This window comes from Plecotus auritus (assembly GCF_963455305.1).
Source record: "Plecotus auritus genome assembly, chromosome: 9".
Taxonomy (NCBI): Eukaryota; Metazoa; Chordata; class Mammalia; order Chiroptera; family Vespertilionidae; genus Plecotus; species Plecotus auritus.
Genome location: NC_137783.1, coordinates 25,326,994 through 25,346,716, shown reverse-complemented (window position 1 = coordinate 25,346,716; position 19,723 = coordinate 25,326,994). Strand labels below are relative to the sequence as shown.

The following is a 19,723-nucleotide window of genomic DNA, read 5'->3' as shown; positions in this document are numbered from 1 at the left end:
TACTTTACTTGTGACAGCATAGCTTATAATTTATTTTACTAAGCTTCTTCATTCACATATGTTCCTAGGATGAAGGATACTAGCAAAAAGAACAATATATTTGCTCAGTTCAGGAAGAATGATCGAGACAAACAGAAGTTGATAGAGACAGTCATGAAACAGCTGCGAAGTTTGGTGAATGGTATGTCCCAGCACACATAGACTTCGCGTCCCATGCACTCAATGACACCAAATTCGTGACTGAATAGTTATCTCTAACTGGCTGTGGTAGCGGCAGTTTGCAGAATTAAAAAACACAAAAGAAAAGACGCTGATGAGAGGTGGAATGAGAGACAGTAATAAATATCATTTGTATGGGTTTTTAAATAATTGAATACTATTTTATATATGGAAAATGTGACATTAATTTTTCACTTTAAAAATATATGTAAATCAGGTCAAAATTGTATATGAAACATTGTAAATATATTAGAAAAACTTATGCCTCTACATATCTTTTTTTTATTCAGACTCGAGTGATGGTTTTGTTTTGTTTTTCCATCGGTATCTGGTTTTGGAATGCAATCATGTCTGATATGGGAATATTTCACTGTCATTTTCTGACGTTTAGCTTTTACTTTCACCTAAATATGATTTAAGTAGACAAAAATTTTCTAATTCTGCTGATTCTGAGGGGGAAATAGGTAAAGCTTTAAAGGTCCCTGAAATCAACCTTGATTTAACTCAGTAAGAATGTGAATTATTTGTTCTCCTTGGGTGGCTTAATGTAATCATTCTGAATATGAAGACAAGTGTTTGGATTTTCTACAGATGCAATGTTTCTGTTCAGCAGGGGTAATATTTCTAACTATATTGTTTGTAGCTGACCCCATTCTAGAATTTATTTGGTTTGGGTCAAGTTAAAAGAGAGGACAGGAAGTAAGTGGGGTAACCACTTCAGGTGCAGCTTGTGCGACGGTAGCTATGTTCCTGCACACAAGGTACCACAGGGGTCAGGTTACTTCCTTCAAATAGCAGGTCTCCCTACCCTACCCTCACTTGGAAACAAGCCAAACCAAATGAACTCTGGAAAACCTAAAACGAATGTACGTTTTCCTTTGTGTAAGTTACTGCAGTCCAAATGGAAACAGCAGTCTGATCCTTACGTTCTCTTCATTGTATTTATGCTGAATGTTCCTTTTACATTTTCAGGATTTCTGCCTGTAAGAAACTTCTACTTGACTCTGTAAAATAAGTGTAAAGAATTATATGTACATTTCTTGATTTTGTGATGAAATATAGAAGAGGTTGAGCAAGTTATTGAAAATGAGCTGCTCTAGCATCTATTCAGAGCTTCCTGATTTAAAACAACTGCTTCGTTTGGAAAGGGTATTATTCCCTAGTTATTGAAATGGGGTGTCACTAAAACAAAATAAACGTTCTTTTGACCATCTCTTATCCTAAGGTTTTTCACACTTTAAAACTTTGCATGGAAAACATGGTAATTCTTAGAAGTTGCTAAAGGAGGGTGAACAGCTAGCTAGCTAGCTCCCTTTGAAGACTGGAATGTGGGTGTCGCTGGTGTGCCTCACCCAGCCCTCCAGGGCATCGGCTTGGGCGAGGTGTCCCAAATTCGGAGAGCGGCTGCCTCTGCACAGACGGAATGGCCTTGAGGAGTTCACCCCACTCTTCTCGATAATACAGGAACTCTGCGCTGGACCTCCCCACCCTCTGGTTGCTGTAGGGACCGGGACTCGCACGCAAAGCAGAAAGCAACTATGTAGACTGGGGCGGGGCCTCCGAAGGGGAAGGGGATGGTAAATGTGGTCCCTGAGACCCAAAAGGAGCCCTGGGATATCTGCTTCTCTTTGGCTTTGGGCAACAATGACATGACCATCTTTTTTTTTTTTTTTATCCTCACCCGAAAAATTGAGGAAGGGAGAGAAAGAGAAACATCGATGGAAACAGACACATCCATTGGATGTCTCCCACACGCCCCCGACCTGGCTGGGGATCAAACCTAAAAACCCTGGTACGTGCCCTTGACCAGGAATCTAACTTTTGAAGGATTCCTGAAGTGGTAGATCAAAGACCAGAAGGAGTGGGGGATATCGGAGAATCTCGACCCCGGCTATCTTTGTAGGCGCTTGCGAAGCCTAGGTTGGCATCGAAGTCCGCAATTTCTCCGAAAGGGAAACAGAGCGATGGGAGAAACCCCGGACCTCAGCTTTGAGCACTGGGAGGGGAAAGGGCACTTAGAAGCTCGAGGGTGCGGACCCTAGAGAGAGAGCTCGCGCGCGCGCGATACCTCAGTGCGCGCGGTTTGCCCACCGCGGAGCTCCCGCCGGCAAGTTCTGGCTCGAACCCGGAGACCCCGCCCGAGTATTTCAGCCGGTCCCTCCGCGGTACCGCTGCAGCTGCCACGCCCTGCTCCTTGCCCCTCGGCGAGCCCGCCGCAGCCCATCGCCTCCAATCAGTACTCTGCGTAGAGCGGTTTAAATATGCATGGGGCGTCACGTCGTGTGTTTCTGGATCAGTCCATAGGGAGGGAGCCAGTGTCTATAAATATGTGTCGGGGTGGGCCGAGAAGAGTTAACAGACCGGGGGAGAGAGAGGTGGGGCGGGGGTCTACAGCCCTGGTGATTGAAGCCCAGGTTGGCAACACCGGTGAGTTGCTCCCCTCTTTGCTCGCCCTTGCTGCTTCTATCAGAGGAGGAAGTACTGGCCCGGGCGGAGGTGGGAAGTGCCCGCAGATGCTAGGCGTGAGCGGTCCGAAGCAGCCAGCATCCCGAGAGGAAAAGTCCCGAGTGTGCGAGTGTGCGGGCATTGGGGAAGGCACATTCCCTAAGGCGTGTGGTCACTGCCGCCTGACACTGCCGGTCTGGTTTGAGAGCGAAATCCTTGTCCGAGGTCATAGCTCTCGGTCTTGGCCCCAAGCGACAGGACCTTTCCGGACAGAACTGGTGAGCACTGCGCGCTGCCTGCTCCCCAGCTCTTGCGCCCCTGCGCTCAGAGCGGCCTGGCGCCCTGCATGCTCGCCATGTTCCCCTGCGGTCTGAGCTGCCTGTCTGTGCTGGGGGCGGCTGGCACCGCTCTCCTGTGCGCCGGCCTCCTGCTCAGCCTGGCCCAGCACCTCTGGACCCTCCGCTGGATGCTGAGCCGGGACCGGGCCTCCGCCCTGCCCCTGCCCAAGGGCTCTATGGGCTGGCCCTTCTTCGGCGAGACGCTGCACTGGTTAGTTCAGGTGAGCCGTCGGCGTTTCCCCACACCCCGAGATGGCCCCTTCTCCCCCGGCTCCCCCTGGACCCTCCTCTCTCTCAGTGCTCCCAGGGTTCGTAGCCTGTCTTTCCCGTTGCCCACTGAGCATACATCGCCCTCGCCTTCGGCCAGCTGCTCCCTCGAAAGGACTGCCATCACGCTACTTAAACTCATCCCAACACATCGTGGGGGTGAACAGAAGGGTTCTAGGAAGGAGTCTGAGGAGCAGCCACCTATGAACTGCAAGCACAGAATCAGGAGTCAGGGGCATCTCAGCCGTGAGCCCTTAGGTGTTGACTGTCCCCATTCTAAATTCTTTCCTCATTGCACCAATGGGAGCAGGGGCATCTAAACTCCTATAGGGTAGTCACGAGGCCCATTTGAGACTTTTAAAAAGTAACGCACCAGCCTGGAGCAGGGATTTGTTACCCAGGGGCGGTTGGGAGGTCTGGGCCAGGTCCCCAGCGGTCCCATCCCTCTTCGCTGCGCCTGCTGCAGGGCTCGCGCTTCCACAGCTCCCGCCGGGAGCGCTACGGGACAGTATTCAAGACACACCTGCTGGGCAGGCCGGTGATCCGTGTGAGCGGCGCCGAGAATGTGCGCACAATACTGCTGGGCGAACACCGCATTGTGCGCAGCCAGTGGCCACAGAGCGCACACATCCTACTGGGCTCGCACACGCTGCTCGGCGCGGTTGGCGAGCCACACCGACAGCGGCGCAAGGTGAGCGATCCAAAACCAGAGGAGGGGCCGTTGGGACCTCAGACCCGTGGTTCCTCAGGCACCTGCTGTGGGCGAGGCCCGGACTAATTGTTAGGGGTACAATACGAATCTGGCCGGAACCCCTGGCCAACCAGTGGATGGCCTCGGACCAGTTCCTTACCGACTTCGGTTTTTAAGGCCAGTGCTGGGACTTAAAGGTCCTTTCATCTCATATCTTCTGTAACTGAGATACCAGAAGCGCTGGAAACAGCCTTGGAGAGAAGTTAGGGACGACTTCCTCGAGGGGGAGGCAGCTGGAGGGAGCCTGGATGCATGTGGGGGTGGGGGGGACTGTACATCAGAAAAGAACTAGAGGGAATGGGGAGAGCAAAAGCCATCACGTGTAGGTCCGGGCCACTTAGAAGAGAAAGGTCCCCAAATTGGCCGTTTGACTCCTCTGCAATTGCCGAGCAGAGGAGGCCGGACCGCGGCCAGGGCTCACCCCTCGCGCTCCCTGCAGGTTCTGGCTCGAGTGTTCAGCCGCGCGGCGCTGGAGCGCTACGTACCACGCCTGCAGGGGGCGCTGCGGCGCGAGGTTCGCGCCTGGTGCACAGCCCGCCGGCCCGTGGCAGTCTACGATGCTGCCAAGGCCCTAACCTTCCGCATGGCCGCGCGCATCCTACTGGGGTTGCGGCTGGACGAGGCGCAATGCGCGGAGTTGTCCCGAACCTTCGAGCAGTTTGTGGAGAACCTCTTCTCGCTGCCCTTGGATGTGCCCTTCAGCGGCCTGCGCAAGGTACTGCCCCCCAGCCCCCGACCTCCTCTTGAGGCTCTCTAGACGCCCCCACAGGTCACTTCTGTTGAGGGACAGAGGCACAGCCCAGGAAGGGGAGGCAGCGTGGTGTGGTGGTGCCTTCCGTCGGCCCTGACTCGCTATGTGACCCGCGGCGGGCCACACACCCTCTCTGAGCCATGCCAGATGGGCCGTGTTCCAGTCCCAGCAGCCGCGGGGCCTCCCTTTGGATACTCGGTGGCAGGCGCCGGGCCAGTCGGCCCAGCCCCTCCCCAGAGCGGCGCCTCCTGGCCGGGCCTCCAACCCCCTTTAGAAGCCCCGACGGCTGCGGAACGGATGGGCCGCAGACACGCCCCTGGCCCAGCCCGGCGCCAGCCTGGGTTGGAGAGGAGTGGGTGCCGGCTCCCCGCCCGCGGCCCCGGGCCCGCTAGTTTCCGGATTAGAGAACCGCGGTCTCTTCCGACTTCAGAGCGAAGGGCCAGGCCCAGGGAGCAGCTAGGAAGCCCCATCCCGCCTTTCCCTTCTCTCTGAGCTGAGGCTTCTACCGTGCCAATGCAGCGGTTTTCAGTCACCTGAATAAAAATAATAGTTATGTATAAAGGGGCATTATACTGGCTGATCACCTTGGATACATTTCCTGATTTAATCCTCTCAACCTGCAAAGTGTTATTCACATTTTGTTGATGAAGAAATTGAAGCTCAGACAGGTTTAATAATTTACCCAAGATCACACAGCTAGTAGAGGGGCAGAGAGGCAGGATTTGAACCTGATCTAGTCTAGCTACAAAACTCAGGCGCTCAAATGCTTTTGCTGTACTTGCTCCCTGAACTCTGAAGGGACACCCTGGCCCTCTTGCCTATCCCCTTACAGAGGCTAATGTTTAAAACACCCATTGTGTCCTCTAAGCAAGAGCTTTTCTGGGTGCATCAAGTGTCTGTCCTTTGCTCTCTGTACTGGTGCCCACTGTCCCTACCCATGCAGGGGAAAGGCAATGGACTGGTGCCAGGAATGGGCACTGACCGCTGGGTGACTCTAGGCAATTGCTTGACCCCTCTGAGCCTCAGCATCCTCCCATAAGGACCAAAGAAACTGTTTGCCTACCTCAAAGGGAGCTGTGATAAACAAGAGAGAATGATGTATTGGAAAAGTGGACAAACTTTGAGCATTTATTAAGCACCTTCTATGTGCCAGGCATGAAACTAAGCTGGGACACTTAACATTAGGAACTCAGCAGAGCCAGAGCAGCCTTGGGAAGATTTTGGGGGTGGGGAGGAGGTGCCCAGGCCTGGCCCCCTCTGCCTTCCTGCCCCACCTCCCTCTCTCCCTGCCCATCAGGGCATCCGGGCAAGGGACCAGCTACATCGGCACCTGGAGAAGGCCATTGCAGAGAAGCTCCATGAAGACATGGCTGGGGAGCCGGGTGATGCCCTGGCCATGATTATCCACAGCACTAGGGAGCTGGGCCATGAGCTCTCAGTGCAGGAGCTGAAGGTAGGTGGGGCGCGGTCTCTCCTCCCTTCTTGCAGTCCTAGAGGATATGTCTCCACTTTAAGCCTCTATTACTCCTCAGGGTGAGGGGGAAAAGACCAGGCTTCCAGCCATGGCTCAGCCATACCCACTCTCAGTAGGAGCCTTGAAGGCTTGAGTCCTAGGCTCTTCTGGACACAAACAGCTCCACTTCCCTCCCCCTTCTCTGTCACTCCCTACCTTTACATCTGCTGTCCTCCTGACCATGAAACCCTCTTCACCCCTTTTCTCTACAAATCCTAAGGCTTAGGGTCAAACTCCACATCCTCCTGGAAGCTCCCCTCTTCCCCAAAACCAATACTCTCTTCCCATAAGGCACCTTGGCCCCCCTGACACTTCTACCTGTTTTGTATGGCCTCTGTGTGAATTGCATGTGCCCATACAGCACATGTGGTGGAGGTGGGGGAATGGCCCCCAGGACATACTTGACAGCCCCCCAAAAGAGTGGAGAGGTTGGGGAGCAGGAGACAGTTAGAAATGGAAACACCTCAGCCCTTCTGAAAGCAACTCCCATCCTTTCTCTGGGGCTCAATTGCCCCTTCCTCTAGCCTCAAAGTGTGGCCCGGCCTTAAGTTTCTTCTCTGAAAATGGGGCTGATAATCTCCACCCTGACTCCTGGTGGCTGTGAAGTCTGGAAGAGCCAGGGTGTCAGAAGTAGATGAGCAGAGGGCTCCCGAGTCCTGGGGGAGCCTAAGGGTGGGGACAGTTCTGGGCAGTGAAGGGGAGTGTGTGGAAAGGAGATGGTCCCACTGCCTTGACAGGGATGGGGAGGAAGTGTCCCAGCTTCTCTGGAAGAAACCCACGGCCTCTGCCAGGATCTTCTGTTCTGGTCTGGGATTCAGGGCAGGTGAGCCAGGCTAGGCCTGTCCAGGGAAGAGGTTGGGGCTTCAAGGTCTCTGTCCTGGCTCTCCATCCTGTTCCGGGCCGACAGTGAGCCTTGGACTGAGTCATTCATTCCACAAATATTATGTACCTAGTCGGTGTCAGGCTTTTGCTGGGGCAGGGGATTTAGCGGTGATCAAAACACAGCCCTGACCCTTGAGGTGCAGGAGGGGTGGAGTCCACCTTCATCTTATAAGCACACTGTGGGTGCTGCCAGGAAGGAAGACAGGGAGTTGGGAGGGGAAGGAAGGCAGCAAGGGCTAGACCTGGAGGATGAAACCGCAGGCCCCTCCTGTTTTCCTGGGCAGTGCAGAAGGGGAAGAGATGTAGTCCCTCCCTGGGACTGCTCCACTAAGCGGGAGGAAGACACCACCGTGCCAGCTTTGGTGCGAGGCTGGCGCTGCTGTGCAGGCGCCTCCCCCAGTTCCACTGCAGTCCTTGCAGGAGCCCCAGCTGGGCCGCAGGCAACACCCACACGGCTAAGAGCACTGGGCTCCGAGTCCTACTACTGGGACTATTGGCTGCAGGGACCTTTCCAACCTGGGAAGACGAGGGCAGGATGTGGGGAGGGGGTGGGGGAGCGGGGAGAATGGGATGAGCTAATATACTTAAAGCACTAAGAATAGCACACGGAATAAGTTCCTAGCATTATCTCTGGGAACCCTCCAAGGCAAGTGGATAGATCCTGGTTTTGCCAGTTGCTACTGTGGCTTGCCCCAGCGGCAGACGGGATCGACTCCCGGACCCTCGCATGTAGCTGCCACAGTGGCACATCCCAGCTCCCTGGCCTTTGCGCAAAGGTCAGTTTGGGTTTCACATCTCATCCGCGAGGCCAGGGCGGGGCCCGCTGACGGAGACTCAGCGCCGCCGGCTGTCTTGCAGGAGTCGGCTGTGGAGCTCCTCTTCGCCGCCTTCTTCACCACCGCCAGCGCCAGCACATCCCTGGTCCTGCTGTTGCTGCAGCACCCTGCGGCCATCGCCAAGATCCGACAGGAGCTGGAGGCCCAGGGGCTGGGGCGCGCGTGCAGCTGCGGGCCAGGGGCCGCAGGGGATGGCGCGGGGCACTGGCCAGACTGTGGCTGCGCGCCAGACCTCAGCCTCGCGGCGCTGGGCGGTCTGCCCTACGTGGACTGCGTGGTCAAGGAGGTGCTGCGCCTCCTGCCGCCCGTGTCTGGGGGCTACCGCACCGCACTGCGCACCTTCGAGCTTGACGTAAGTGCGCCCCCCCTCCCTCCCCCGCCCACTGCCACTTCGGTGCTGGAGCGGGTGGTGGTGGTGGGGAGATTAGGCCAGCTAGGTCTACCCTTCCCCTCTCAGACCTTCCACTTTCCTACCTGTAAAGTGGGCTGAGCTCTGTTCCATTTTCCCAGATCCACGTTTGAGGGCTGCAAGCCTAGTGCCTGGCCAGGCCACAGGTTAGGGACCCCATATACTCTGCTTTTGGCAGCTGTGTGGGTCTGTCAACTAAATTAGAGCCAAATTTGACAATAAAAAATTTTCTCTGCTCAGCACCCCCCCCCCCCGCTTCCCCCCTTAGCCAGTGGATCTGGGTGGAGAACAAAGAGACACCCCCCCCCCACACACACACACAATGTCCCATACCCCACTCCACAATGTCCCCTACCTCACCCCTCTGACTCCCTCACAAGATTAAGGAACCATCATTGTTACCTGTCCAGGGCTCTGTTAAGGCCAGATTCCAGAAGAACAGGACAGTGGAAATATGGGTTGGCATCTCCTAATGGTCTGATCAGGCTGGCTTGGGCTGGGCAAGAAGTTTAAGGTCTAGGTCTGGCTCCATCTCTGCAAGACCTTGGGCACTTTCCAACTCACTCCAGGCTTCCGGTTCCTCTCTGGAAGGAAGCTGTCTTGATCTCTTCCTGCTCGGACACCCCAGGTGGGCAGGGCTGTGCTGCACAGTGACAGCATCCAGGAGTGGAACCTCCTTGGCCAAACAGGGTGTCTGCCGGGTCGGATCCAGCTTTGGCTGCAGTCCCCTTTCCCCAGCTCCGTCCCTGGAGGCTGCAGGCAGAATGGGCACCTCCTTTCCTGACCCTTTCTTTAAACTGCAGACATCCCTGGTGCATTGCAAAGCAGGAATCCAGGGCACCACGGGGACTGGGATTCCGCCCTGGAGGAGATTATCATGGAGAGAAAGGGGGCCGGCCTGACAGACACCCCATCCCAAATGTGGTGTGAGGAAGAGTGATCTTTATTCCGGGATGACTGCAAAACATTTTGGAGGGTTGGGATTTGAGCTGGAGAAGTAAAGGGTTAGGATGGGGACAGCACACCACAGAGAGAGGACAGCCCCCCACAAAGGTGGGTGGATTAGAAGGATCTTGGATGTTGCATCTTGGAATTCAGACTTCATTCTCAGGTGTTGGGTGCCCTATAAGACCACAGGGAAATGGGGAGAGTAACACAGGCCCACTGGGTGAGCAGAGCTCAGGGGTCTTAGCCATCCCCCACTTTACAGGGCCCAGGGAGGAGAAAGAGAGCCCCCCCCCCCCATATTCTAAGATTTTCTCCCTGCCTGTCGGAGCACCTCCAAGTAGACACCTGGAGCCTGTTTGGGCGAGGGAAGCAGGAGAGTCAGACATACCATGCCAGAAAGGCATGTCAAAAAGCGGAACAGTTGTAAAGGCCAGAGGTGCACAGAGGGAATATGAAAGCTGTTTCCAACATTTTAAGGACTCTCCAGTTTAATTCTCATGTGCACCCTTTTAAAGTGTAACTACCAGATCTGAACATAATCATTGTACAGCTGATGGATGGAAGGACAGAGAGGCACTTTTTAGTTCAGTGCAAAGAAGAGCATTATAATTGAGCTGATCATAGAGAAATGAGGGCCCCAGTCATTTGCATTGTTCCAGCCCAGGTAGGTACAGGACTAGAATTTAGGTTTCCTGATCTAATGTCAGAAGAAAAAAGAAAAAGAAAAACAAAACATTGAAACATAACAACAGATCACTTTTACTGACCCCTAACATATATGCCAGACCCGTTTATTTTATCCTCACAACAAAATGGGCATTTTTGTTCTTATTTTACCATTAAGAAATTGAGACTCAGAGAGATTGAAAAGCTAGCCCAAGGTCACAGCTCACCATAGAAGGACCCGAGATTGGAACACAGAGGGGTCTCCTAGCTTCTGGGCTAGAACCAAGTTCCTGCTAGTTTTGAGAATTCTGTGTGATGCACCAGGGTGGAGCGAGGTCGGTTCAGGCCCGGTTTCCTGGTGCCTCATGGTCAGGCAGGTCTCATCTCCCCACAGGGCTACCAGATCCCCAAGGGCTGGAGCGTGATGTATAGCATCCGGGACACGCACGAGACGGCCGCGGTGTACCGCAGCCCGCCCGAGGGGTTTGATCCTGAGCGCTTCGGTGCCTCGGGCGAGGAGGCGCGGGGAGCATCGGGCCGCTTCCATTACATCCCTTTCGGCGGCGGTGCGCGTAGCTGCCTCGGTCAGGAGCTGGCGCAGGCGGTGCTCCAGCTACTCGCGGTGGAGCTGGTGCGCACGGCGCGCTGGGAACTGGCCACGCCTGCCTTCCCCGCCTTGCAGACGGTGCCCATCGTGCACCCGGTGGACGGGCTGCGCCTCTTTTTCCACCCGCTCGCGCATTCGGCAGCGCGAGATGGGCTCTGCCTCTGATCCGCTGCGCTGTGGGACATGGTCAGTGGCTTGGCGACACCCATCTGCGCTTCCCCGGTGCCAGGTCGTGTGCTCTTTACTCGTTCAACAAACGGCCACCGAATGAGGCTCTGTGCAGGACTCTGAGGGAGGGCGAGCGCGAGCCACCGCCACAGCAGCGGAGGAGCCCCAGGCAAGTGAGGAGGTGCCTCTTGCGCGCTCCATCTCTGCAAGACCCTGGGCACTTTCCACCTCACTCCCTTAGGAAGGAGAGGTCGTGGGCCAAGCTTCTTAAGCCCTTCCCAGGACCCCGAAGCAGGGATGGAAAGAACAGATTCCCATTGGAGCTACGTGGTCTCACCTTTCTGTGCCACACCTGGGAGGGTGATTGGATCGTGGGGCCGCCTTGTGGACCGTGCCAGAGACTTGGCGCACACGGCTGGATCTGCGACCCTTGGGCAGAAGCGGGGACGCCGGTGGCACATCCCTGGCGTTGGGCCAGGGGAAGATACCCAGAAGGCGTCCAACGGAAGGCCCCCAGGCAGCCATGGCCACTCTGCGGGTGTTTCCAGGGCTCTAAATGGCTCAACATCACCGGATTCTGCTGGCGACTTCTTAAAAGAAAAATTCCTTCTTCAAAAACTTGTTTAATCTTCCCATTTATAAGGGAGAATAGGCACATCTAAGGCTGGATTATTTTCATGGGAGGTTGAGACATACTCAGGTTTAGGATATTTGTACCCCAAACAGGAAGGCCAAGAAATAGTTTCCTGGTAGTAGTTGAGTGAGGAGGCTAGGGCTTAGCTGGGCAGCTAGCTGCTCCCTGTGGAAAGGTATGGAGTAGAGGGTGGGGGACACCCAGGAAAGACACCCCCCCCCCCACACACAGAATGATCCATCCCAGCATACACCCAGAGAGGGGCCTGGATCTGGGGCAGCCTGGGGCCAAGACTGCAGACAGAGCATAGGATCGCCCCCCAGGAGCTGGGCTGCCAATTAGCTCCATGATAGATGGCTGCACGGTCAATTCTTCCACCTCCTTTTTGGTTTATGTGGGTGTTTTTTTTTTTTAATATTTTTATTGATTTCAGAGAGGGAGGGAGAGATAGCAACATCAATGATGAGAGAAAAATCGTTGATTGGCTGCCTCTTGCATCCAATCTCCATCCTACTGGGGATCAAGCCTGCAACCCAGGCATGTGCCCTTGACCAGAATGGAACCTGGGACCCTTCAGTTTGCAGGCCAACGCTCTATCCACTGAGCCAAACCACCTCCACCTCCTTTATTACAGAGGAGAAACTGAGGCGATAGACTCCTTAAGAAGCCAGCAATGGGCTCCGGACTGCTGACCAGTGCTTTCCTTTACCCCATCCCTTACACACACACAGCTCTTCTTCCTACCCACTTCAGCTTCTGAGCCTGTGGCCACCACGTAGGTAGAACTCAGCCCTTTGGTCCTTTCATAGTGATCCCTAGGTTGGCTTAATCACTTTCTCTCTCTGGACCTTTCCAACACAGAGATTCCTATTAGTGTTTAAATCAAAGCCAAGAGCCTCCAGTGTCTTCATTCCCAACAGCCTCAATCTGCCACCCATCTTCAGACAGGCGGGGGCAGCTAGACCTGGACGGGATGGGTGAGGCAGGAAAGTTGCCTCTGCGGCCCCAGCTGACCCCTTAGTGAACCAGAAGGAAGCTGGTGCCCTCCTGACCTTATGCTTAAGGTGGATCCCTGGGCCAGGAGGAAAGGGGGAAGCAGCAGGCGTGAGCAGGGCCAGTAGCTCAAGAGCGCAGCGGGCCTTTCTGAGCCAGGCTGACACCACCATAACCCCATTCAGGGCAATTCATCACCCACTGTTGACCACAGGGCCAGTATCAGGCCGTGGGCTCTGCAGGCGCCAGAGCCAGCAAACGTGGAGGGACTGAGGCCTGCCCTCAGGGCGCTCAGAGGCTGCAGAGACAACAGCGGGCCTGAGAAGCCCCACCAGGGTGAGGTGGCAGGAGGACCAGGTTTGGGGGGTGATTCTGATTTGGGGAGAGAAGAGAAATATGGGGCAGGGGGTTCTCAGGAGCCCTGACAGTATAGCTGGTGCCAAGAAACCTGGTTTACCTGCTCTGGATTCTGTACTAACTACAAGCCCCTGTAGGGGGCAGCTCCACCCTTACTCTAATTTTCCATTAACCCATTATTTTCAGTAATTTCACGGGATACCTGAGCCCCTTTGTTAGTAGCTCCAGTTTCCCCGAGGAAGGAGCAGACATGGTTCTTGCACCTCCTGGACAGATATGCTCACGAAGGAAGTGGACAATAAATAACCTAGCAAACAAAAGAGCATATGCCCCATGGTGATAAGTGCTGGCAAGAAAATCAGGCCTGTAATGCTGAGTGCCTGGGGGCTACACTCATCAGGGTGGGCCAGGAAGGCTTCTCTCGGGAGAGGCCATTGGGCTTTGCAAGGAACCAGCCAGTGGTGGCCTGGAAGAGGGCACCCCAGGCAGAGGGGACAGCAGGTGTAGAACCCCGAGACAGGACAGAATGTTCAAAGATGGGAAGCAGGGGTTGAAGGGAGAAGAGGAAGGAGGGTTGCTTCAGCTGCCCTAGCTCACCGGACTCCCTTCCCCCAGCAAAAACTACTCCCCTCACCCACCCCAACCCTGAGCCACAGGGAGACTTTTATAAACAATTTGGAAACATTTTGTTTTCCAGTGAACCATTCCCCCCTCCCTCTCTCCGCCCCGCCGCCACCCAAGAAACCTTGGCAAGGTTTCTAGATCAAAGTTCTTATTGGGCTGGTAATTTATTGAACCCTTCCCCCTTTCAAGATGTGGTTTAATGATCTTCACTCTCCCATTGAATCCTTTCTGCCTGACGGCCGCCCGGCCTGACGCCCCCAGGGTTCTCGATGGGCAGATAGATTAAAACACGCCCCTACCCCTGTGGCAATTTCCAGCCCCAAGGCTCTGCTCATCTTGTGACCCGGCGCTCGCTGAACTTGGCGAGGCGGCCCTGCAGAGTTCACTCGGATGTCACGGTCCGGCCTGCAGGGGTCACAGGCGGGTCAGGCCTGAGGATTGGGACTGGGCCCCTGGTCACGCCCCCGCTTGCCAGCGTCGCTCACCGGCCACAGACACTGTTCAGAAAGGGGCGGCCCCGAGATATCTGAGCATTACCTCTAGAAATCTCGGTTCCTGCAGGAGTCCAGAAGTTAGCTGGCGCACCAGTTACAGTCGCCAGATCGTTAGAAGAAACGACAGTGCGAGAGACCCTTTTCTAGAGCTTCTGAAATGCCAAGTAGGGTTATGGGGAAACGCCGACTCTTCCAAACACGTGGCGACCCGTGCTTGGAGCGTTGCGGGGTCTGCGCGGTCCCTACGTCCGCAGATGGTTTCCGATCCCGCTGGCTTTGGGGACCACCGCGGGAGGGGCACGTATTTAACAGCTCTCAAGAATAAAGTTTCTCATCTGCCTGGGACGCTTTCCAAAGCGTGAGGTGGGCTCGTGCGAGAGCCGGTGTTCAGTTTTAAACAAACGTACGTTATTCTGTTTTGTTTTCGGCCCGGCTGGGTGCGTTCCGCTCCCAAACCAATGGAGCGTGTGGCCCCGCCTAGTGGGAAGCCGTGCGGCTTGGCCGGGTGGGAAGAGGGGATCGCACGTGCGCTTCCCGCAGGGTCCGAGTTCTAGGCGTCCGTCGGCAGCACCGGTTACCAATGTATTTGGGCAAAGGCCAGCACACTCGCTCCCCAGTTGGGATTCCAACACTCCCACTGGCGGCCTGCAGAGTGCCCATCTCACCCGGGGGGTGGCTTTAGGCAGAGTAGGAGCCCGAAGAGCCAAGGAAGGCTCCAGGGACGGTAGCCCAGGTCACTCCGGTATCCTGTGCAGCCCAGCATGCCTGGAGCTGGAAACAGTATTTGCAACTGAAAGCCCGCTTGGAAACTCACAAACTACCCCGAGGTGTGGAACGGTCAGGAATGACCGCTTCCAAATTAAGGAGGAGGAGCAGGCGCAGGGATGTGTGGTGACTTGCCCAAAGTGATGCTACGAGAGATGGAGCCAGGACGCGGGTCCAGACCCCTGGACTTCCCTTCCGCTGTCTCTGTCTCGTTATCCAAGCCCCCATCCCCCTCTGCCCAGCCGGGGCTGCACGCCTCAGGTTATCGGAATCCGGCCGGCTGTGGCCAGACGGCAGAGCGCCGGTCGCCGAGCCATGGAGGAATTGCCCCTGCGGTCTCCCAGGGTTGGGGCTGACTTGTGCAGGTTTGCACCCGAGGGACCTGGAGGCTGTCTTGTACCCTTAAATTGGACCTCCATGACTCCCCTTGAGGGGGTTGGGTAACTGGGATCCAGGATCCTGCCTGGTTCCCCGCGGCTCTCCCAGGGGTCCTGGCCGGATCTTCCGAAGAGTTGGGAAGCCCCCGTTTTGCTCGGCTTATGGACCTCAGTTTCCCCATCAGTGGGATGAAGCAGCTTGACGATCCCTGCACGCACTTCCCTTTGCTTCCTTAGCAGGTGGAAGGGAGCCCACGCGGCGCCCGTAATTGGAAAATCGGGGAAGGCACCTCTGTTCTGGGACCGCCCGTCGGACCCGACAGGAGGGATTCCAGAGAGACTGCCAGGAAGCCCAGGGCTGGAGTTCACGCTCCCCGAGCTCCGGTCGGCCCCAGTCGCCACCTCGGAGCTCCACACACCTTGGATGGGGGAGGCGGGCTGCTCCTAAGTCCGCGCCCCAGGAGGCACGCTCCGGGGGAAGCCGCCACCGCGCCGCCTCTGCCTCCGCGCGGAACAAACGGTTAAAGATTTTGGGCAGCGCCTCGCGGGGGGAGGAGCCAGGGACCCAATCCGCAATTAAAGATGAACTTTGGGTGAACTAATTTGTCTGACCAAGGTAACGTGGGCAGCAACCTGGGCCGCCTATAAAGCGGGCGCGTGGTTGGGTTGGGAGTGCTGGCGGTGGCGGCAGGTGGCGCGGGCGGTCGCGGCGCGCTATGGGGCTCCTGGCGCTCCTGGCCAGTGCTCTCTGCACCTTCGTGCTCCCGCTGCTGCTCTTCCTGGCGGCGATCAAGCTCTGGGACCTGTACTGCGTGAGCAGCCGCGACCGCAGCTGCGCCCTCCCTTTGCCCCCCGGAACTATGGGCTTTCCCTTCTTTGGGGAAACATTGCAGATGGTGCTACAGGTAAGGGAGCTTGGGGCGGGACAGGACGATTCTCTGGACTCGGCTCCGGGCTTCCACTGAAGCCCGGGCAAGCGCCCACGGGAGGACGTGACTACGGCTAGGATCTGGGCAAACCCGAGGCGCGGAGCTCCCCGGCGCCCCCTCACGCCCGCCTCTCCACCGCTTTCCTTTCGCAGCGAAGGAAGTTCCTGCAGATGAAGCGCAGGAAATACGGCTTCATCTACAAGACGCATCTGTTTGGGCGGCCCACGGTGCGGGTGATGGGTGCCGACAACGTGCGGCGCATCTTGCTCGGGGAGCACCGGCTGGTGTCGGTCCACTGGCCCGCATCGGTGCGCACCATCCTGGGCTCCGGCTGCCTTTCCAACCTACACGACTCCTCGCACAAGCAGCGCAAGAAGGTGAGGGCGGAGGTGAAGGCTCCTGGACCGGAAAGGGGACCCCAGTCGCCGGAGGGGCTCATGCAGAGAGATGCTGGGCGAACGCTAGCTGCAGGAGGCGTCGGCTAGGACCCTTTCCAGCCCAGTTTAGCTTTCACAGCCAGGAAGTGCCTTGGGTCTGGAGGAGCTGGGGTGTTTGGAAGGGGTCCCCGGAAGATGAGAGGAATGGGACCGGGTTTTAACATTCTCCCCTCCTTGGGGCTCAGGTAATAATGCGGGCCTTCAGTCGTGAGGCGCTCCAGTGCTACGTGCCGGTGATCGCCGAAGAAGTAGGCAACTGCTTGGAGCAATGGCTGAGCTGCGGCGAGCGGGGCCTCCTGGTCTACCCCCAAGTGAAGCGCCTCATGTTCCGCATCGCCATGCGCATTCTGCTGGGCTGCGAGTCCCGTCTGGCCAGCGGCGGGGACGCCGAGCAGCAGCTCGTGGAGGCCTTCGAGGAAATGACCCGCAATCTCTTCTCCTTGCCCATCGACGTGCCCTTCAGCGGGCTGTACCGGGTAATGGCGTCATGCAGGGTACGGAGCTAGGGGAAGGGGGTGCGGGTGCCCGCTCTAGCTCACCGCGGTGCGCTCTCTGCGCTCAGGGCATGAAGGCGCGGAACCTCATCCATGCGCGCATCGAGGAGAACATTCGCGCCAAGATCTGCGGGCTGCGGGCGGCCGAGGCTGACGCAGGCTGCAAAGATGTGCTGCAGCTGTTGATCGAGCACTCGTGGGAGAGGGGGGAGAGGCTGGACATGCAGGTGAGTGGCAGCTCCAGAAGGAGCACTGCGGAGTTTGGGCTCCTGGTTTTCCAAGTGCGATCCCTGGGACCCCCAAAGCGCAAGCCTGAGGCCCAGCTTCCCAGAGCGGTCAGCCTTCACAGACCTCTCCAACCCCCCCCCCCGCACCCCCCCTCCCCCGCTTCCGCGATGGGATAGGCCCTATCACAGGGGAAGTTGAGACGCCGGGTAGGAGAGGAACAGGGAGCATCCCCAAACTAACCCTTCTTCCAGGTGTTAAAGGGAAAGTTGGAATTTGCCAAATGTAAATAAAGAATCTTAGGCGAGTTTAATACAATTAAGGCTTTAATGCAAGGGTTCCCGGTAGAGTGGGATTTTACTGGCCTTCCTGCTTCAGCTAAACTAATAGGACGTTGCATTTTCTTAAAAAAAAAAATGTTGCTTTCCTTGATTTTCTGTCAGCAAAACTTAGCCCTTCTCCTCTTCCCTCCAGAACCCTCAGTTGGGTTCTGAGTAATTATTAACCCCTCTGTACAATTACACGCAGACTTGTACAAATGTTCATCTTTCTCCACTTTCAGGCACTAAAGCAATCTTCCACCGAACTCCTCTTTGGGGGACATGAAACCACCGCCAGTGCAGCCACCTCTCTGATCACTTACCTGGGGCTCTACCCTCATGTTCTCCAGAAAGTGCGAGAGGAACTGAAGAGTAAGGTAGGGGTTCTTATTACTTTAAGAAATCCGCTGCTCCCTAGCTAACTTCCGAATAAGTAAGTGTGCTGCCTTTGCTGAGTATTGTAAAGTGTGGGTCCCAGGGGTGGTGGGTGAACCAGTGGGGAAAGAATTCTCTTTGTGAATAAGAAGGGAGGAATCTTGAGCTCGATCCCGCTCAGGCAGGGTTTGACCTTGTATTCCAACCCTATCGCCACCTCTTGCAGAACCTTGGAGATTTTCAGATAGGTTCCACTTTCTTGGATTTGTGTGTTCAAGGGCATGAATTAGGGGACTTCTGGGTAGGTAGCAGCCCGTGCTGGTGATGGGGGTGGGGAAGAAGCTTAGTGGTTCTAACTGGTGAGCAGCATTCTCTTGGAATTGTAAATAGACAGTGGATTTGGGCCAAGGGGTGGAGGCAAATGGTCACTAGCTGCTCAGTGTTTCCCCCTCCCCTTTCCCATCATGGGGCCCTTTGGGTCTAGTCTCCACGTAAGCCCTGTTTACATCTGTTGAGCTGATGTTATTGGAGCACAAAATAACCGTTCACCTCTGCATGGCTGTTTTGATAGGATTTACTTTGCAAGAGCAATCAAGACAACAAGTTGGACGTAGAAACGTTGGAACAGCTTAAATACATTGGGTGTGTTATTAAAGAGACCCTTCGGCTGAACCCCCCAGTTCCAGGGGGGTTTCGGGTTGCCCTTAAGACTTTTGAATTAAATGTAAGTTAAAAGTTCTCTCCTCCCCTTTTGTTGTGGTTTTACATCTCCCCTTGCTTCCCTGCGCATTGGCTTAAATTCCTTCATGCTTTTGATAACAGTGTCCTGCCCTAAGTGGACATTTCAGCAACCTGAATGTCTGTCTGCCTGTCTTTCCCTCCCACCTTTCCTTTTAACTCATAACTCTTTCAAAGAGATCGGTGATAACTTTTTGTTGTTGAAAGTTAGATTTCAGTTTGCCAGCCTTCAGGACTTCTTCATCTTTTGCAGGGATACCAGATTCCCAAGGGCTGGAATGTTATCTACAGTATCTGTGATACTCACGATGTGGCAGACGTCTTCACCAACAAGGAGGAATTTAATCCTGACCGATTTATGCTGCCACACCCTGAGGATGCATCCAGGTTTAGCTTCATTCCATTCGGAGGAGGCCTTAGGAGCTGTGTAGGGAAGGAGTTTGCAAAAATTCTTCTCAAAATATTTATAGTGGAGCTGGCCAGGCATTGTGACTGGAGGCTTCTAAATGGACCTCCTACAATGAAAACCAGTCCCACCGTGTACCCTGTGGATGATCTCCCTGCAATGTTCACCCGTTTCCAGGGGGAAATCTGATGGCGGGAATGCCTAGGCCTCGGACTTATTGGAAATGTACATATGAGTTTTTACATAGTGTCATGTTGATTCTATTATATTTAATTTCTAAATGTATATTATAATATTTATGTGTCTCTACTACAGTACTACAGTCTTTAAATATTAAAATAATGAATTTTGTATAGTTTCCAAATAAAGTAAAATTTGAAGGTGCTTGTCTTGTATTTAAGATTCTTGTGTGGGAAAACTCACTGGTTTAATATTTGTACTTATTATATTTAACCAGATTTCTAAATGTCTACACACATGGCTTTATTTGTCATCTGTGCATATCTACTTTCTGTGAGGAAGACACTTAAGCTGTTTTTTCTTTTAACAGTTATTAGAAAACATATATGTGGATGTGCGTGTTAGTCTAAAGGTAAATTTCCCTATCTATCAAAGATAATTTTAGATTGGGAGGGGATTGTTTTACTTTAGAGAAAGGTGACTTTGAAAAGATAACACTTTTGAGAACAACCATATTCTAATATAACACCTTCAGCCATAAATTCTATATTTAATAACGTTTCTATGTTGTGACA

General features: G+C 54.8%; 3 protein-coding genes across 6 annotated transcripts in view; all 3 read left to right on the top strand.

Moving 5' to 3' along the window:
* EXOC6 (exocyst complex component 6) overlaps positions 1-1,442 on the top strand; it is a 141,075-nt gene extending 139,633 nt beyond the window's left edge. For 2 of the 3 annotated variants that reach the window (XM_080642157.1, XM_080642158.1), the window contains exon 22: positions 69-1,442. In XM_080642157.1, the coding sequence (XP_080498283.1) occupies positions 69-201 (133 nt within the window). In that variant the 3' untranslated portion in view covers positions 202-1,442. The remainder of the gene's footprint in view (positions 1-68) is intronic. The other variant, XR_013959069.1, reaches the window with a different exon arrangement.
* Positions 1,443-3,019: 1,577 nt separating this feature from the next.
* CYP26C1 (cytochrome P450 family 26 subfamily C member 1) lies at positions 3,020-14,786 on the top strand (the record flags this gene model as incomplete). Its single annotated transcript, XM_080687765.1, has 6 exons — positions 3,020-3,223; positions 3,736-3,960; positions 4,460-4,735; positions 6,069-6,224; positions 8,025-8,354; positions 10,420-14,786. 6 exons carry the CDS (start codon positions 3,020-3,022, stop codon positions 10,795-10,797), a joined length of 1,569 nt encoding a protein of 522 aa, XP_080543891.1. The 3' UTR covers positions 10,798-14,786.
* A 133-nt stretch (positions 14,787-14,919) lies between these two features.
* On the top strand, positions 14,920-19,438 carry CYP26A1 (cytochrome P450 family 26 subfamily A member 1). Of its 2 annotated transcripts, none has more exons than XM_080687763.1 (7): positions 14,920-15,949; positions 16,126-16,350; positions 16,596-16,886; positions 16,973-17,131; positions 17,692-17,826; positions 18,396-18,548; positions 18,816-19,438. In XM_080687763.1, exons 1-7 carry the CDS (start codon positions 15,761-15,763, stop codon positions 19,155-19,157), a joined length of 1,494 nt encoding a protein of 497 aa, XP_080543889.1. In that variant the 5' UTR covers positions 14,920-15,760; the 3' UTR covers positions 19,158-19,438. The 2 variants fall into 2 exon arrangements, with proteins under 2 accessions (XP_080543889.1, XP_080543890.1); XM_080687764.1 differs by having other exon boundaries at positions 14,920-15,660; positions 18,816-19,353.
* The last annotated feature ends 285 nt before the right edge of the window (positions 19,439-19,723 follow it).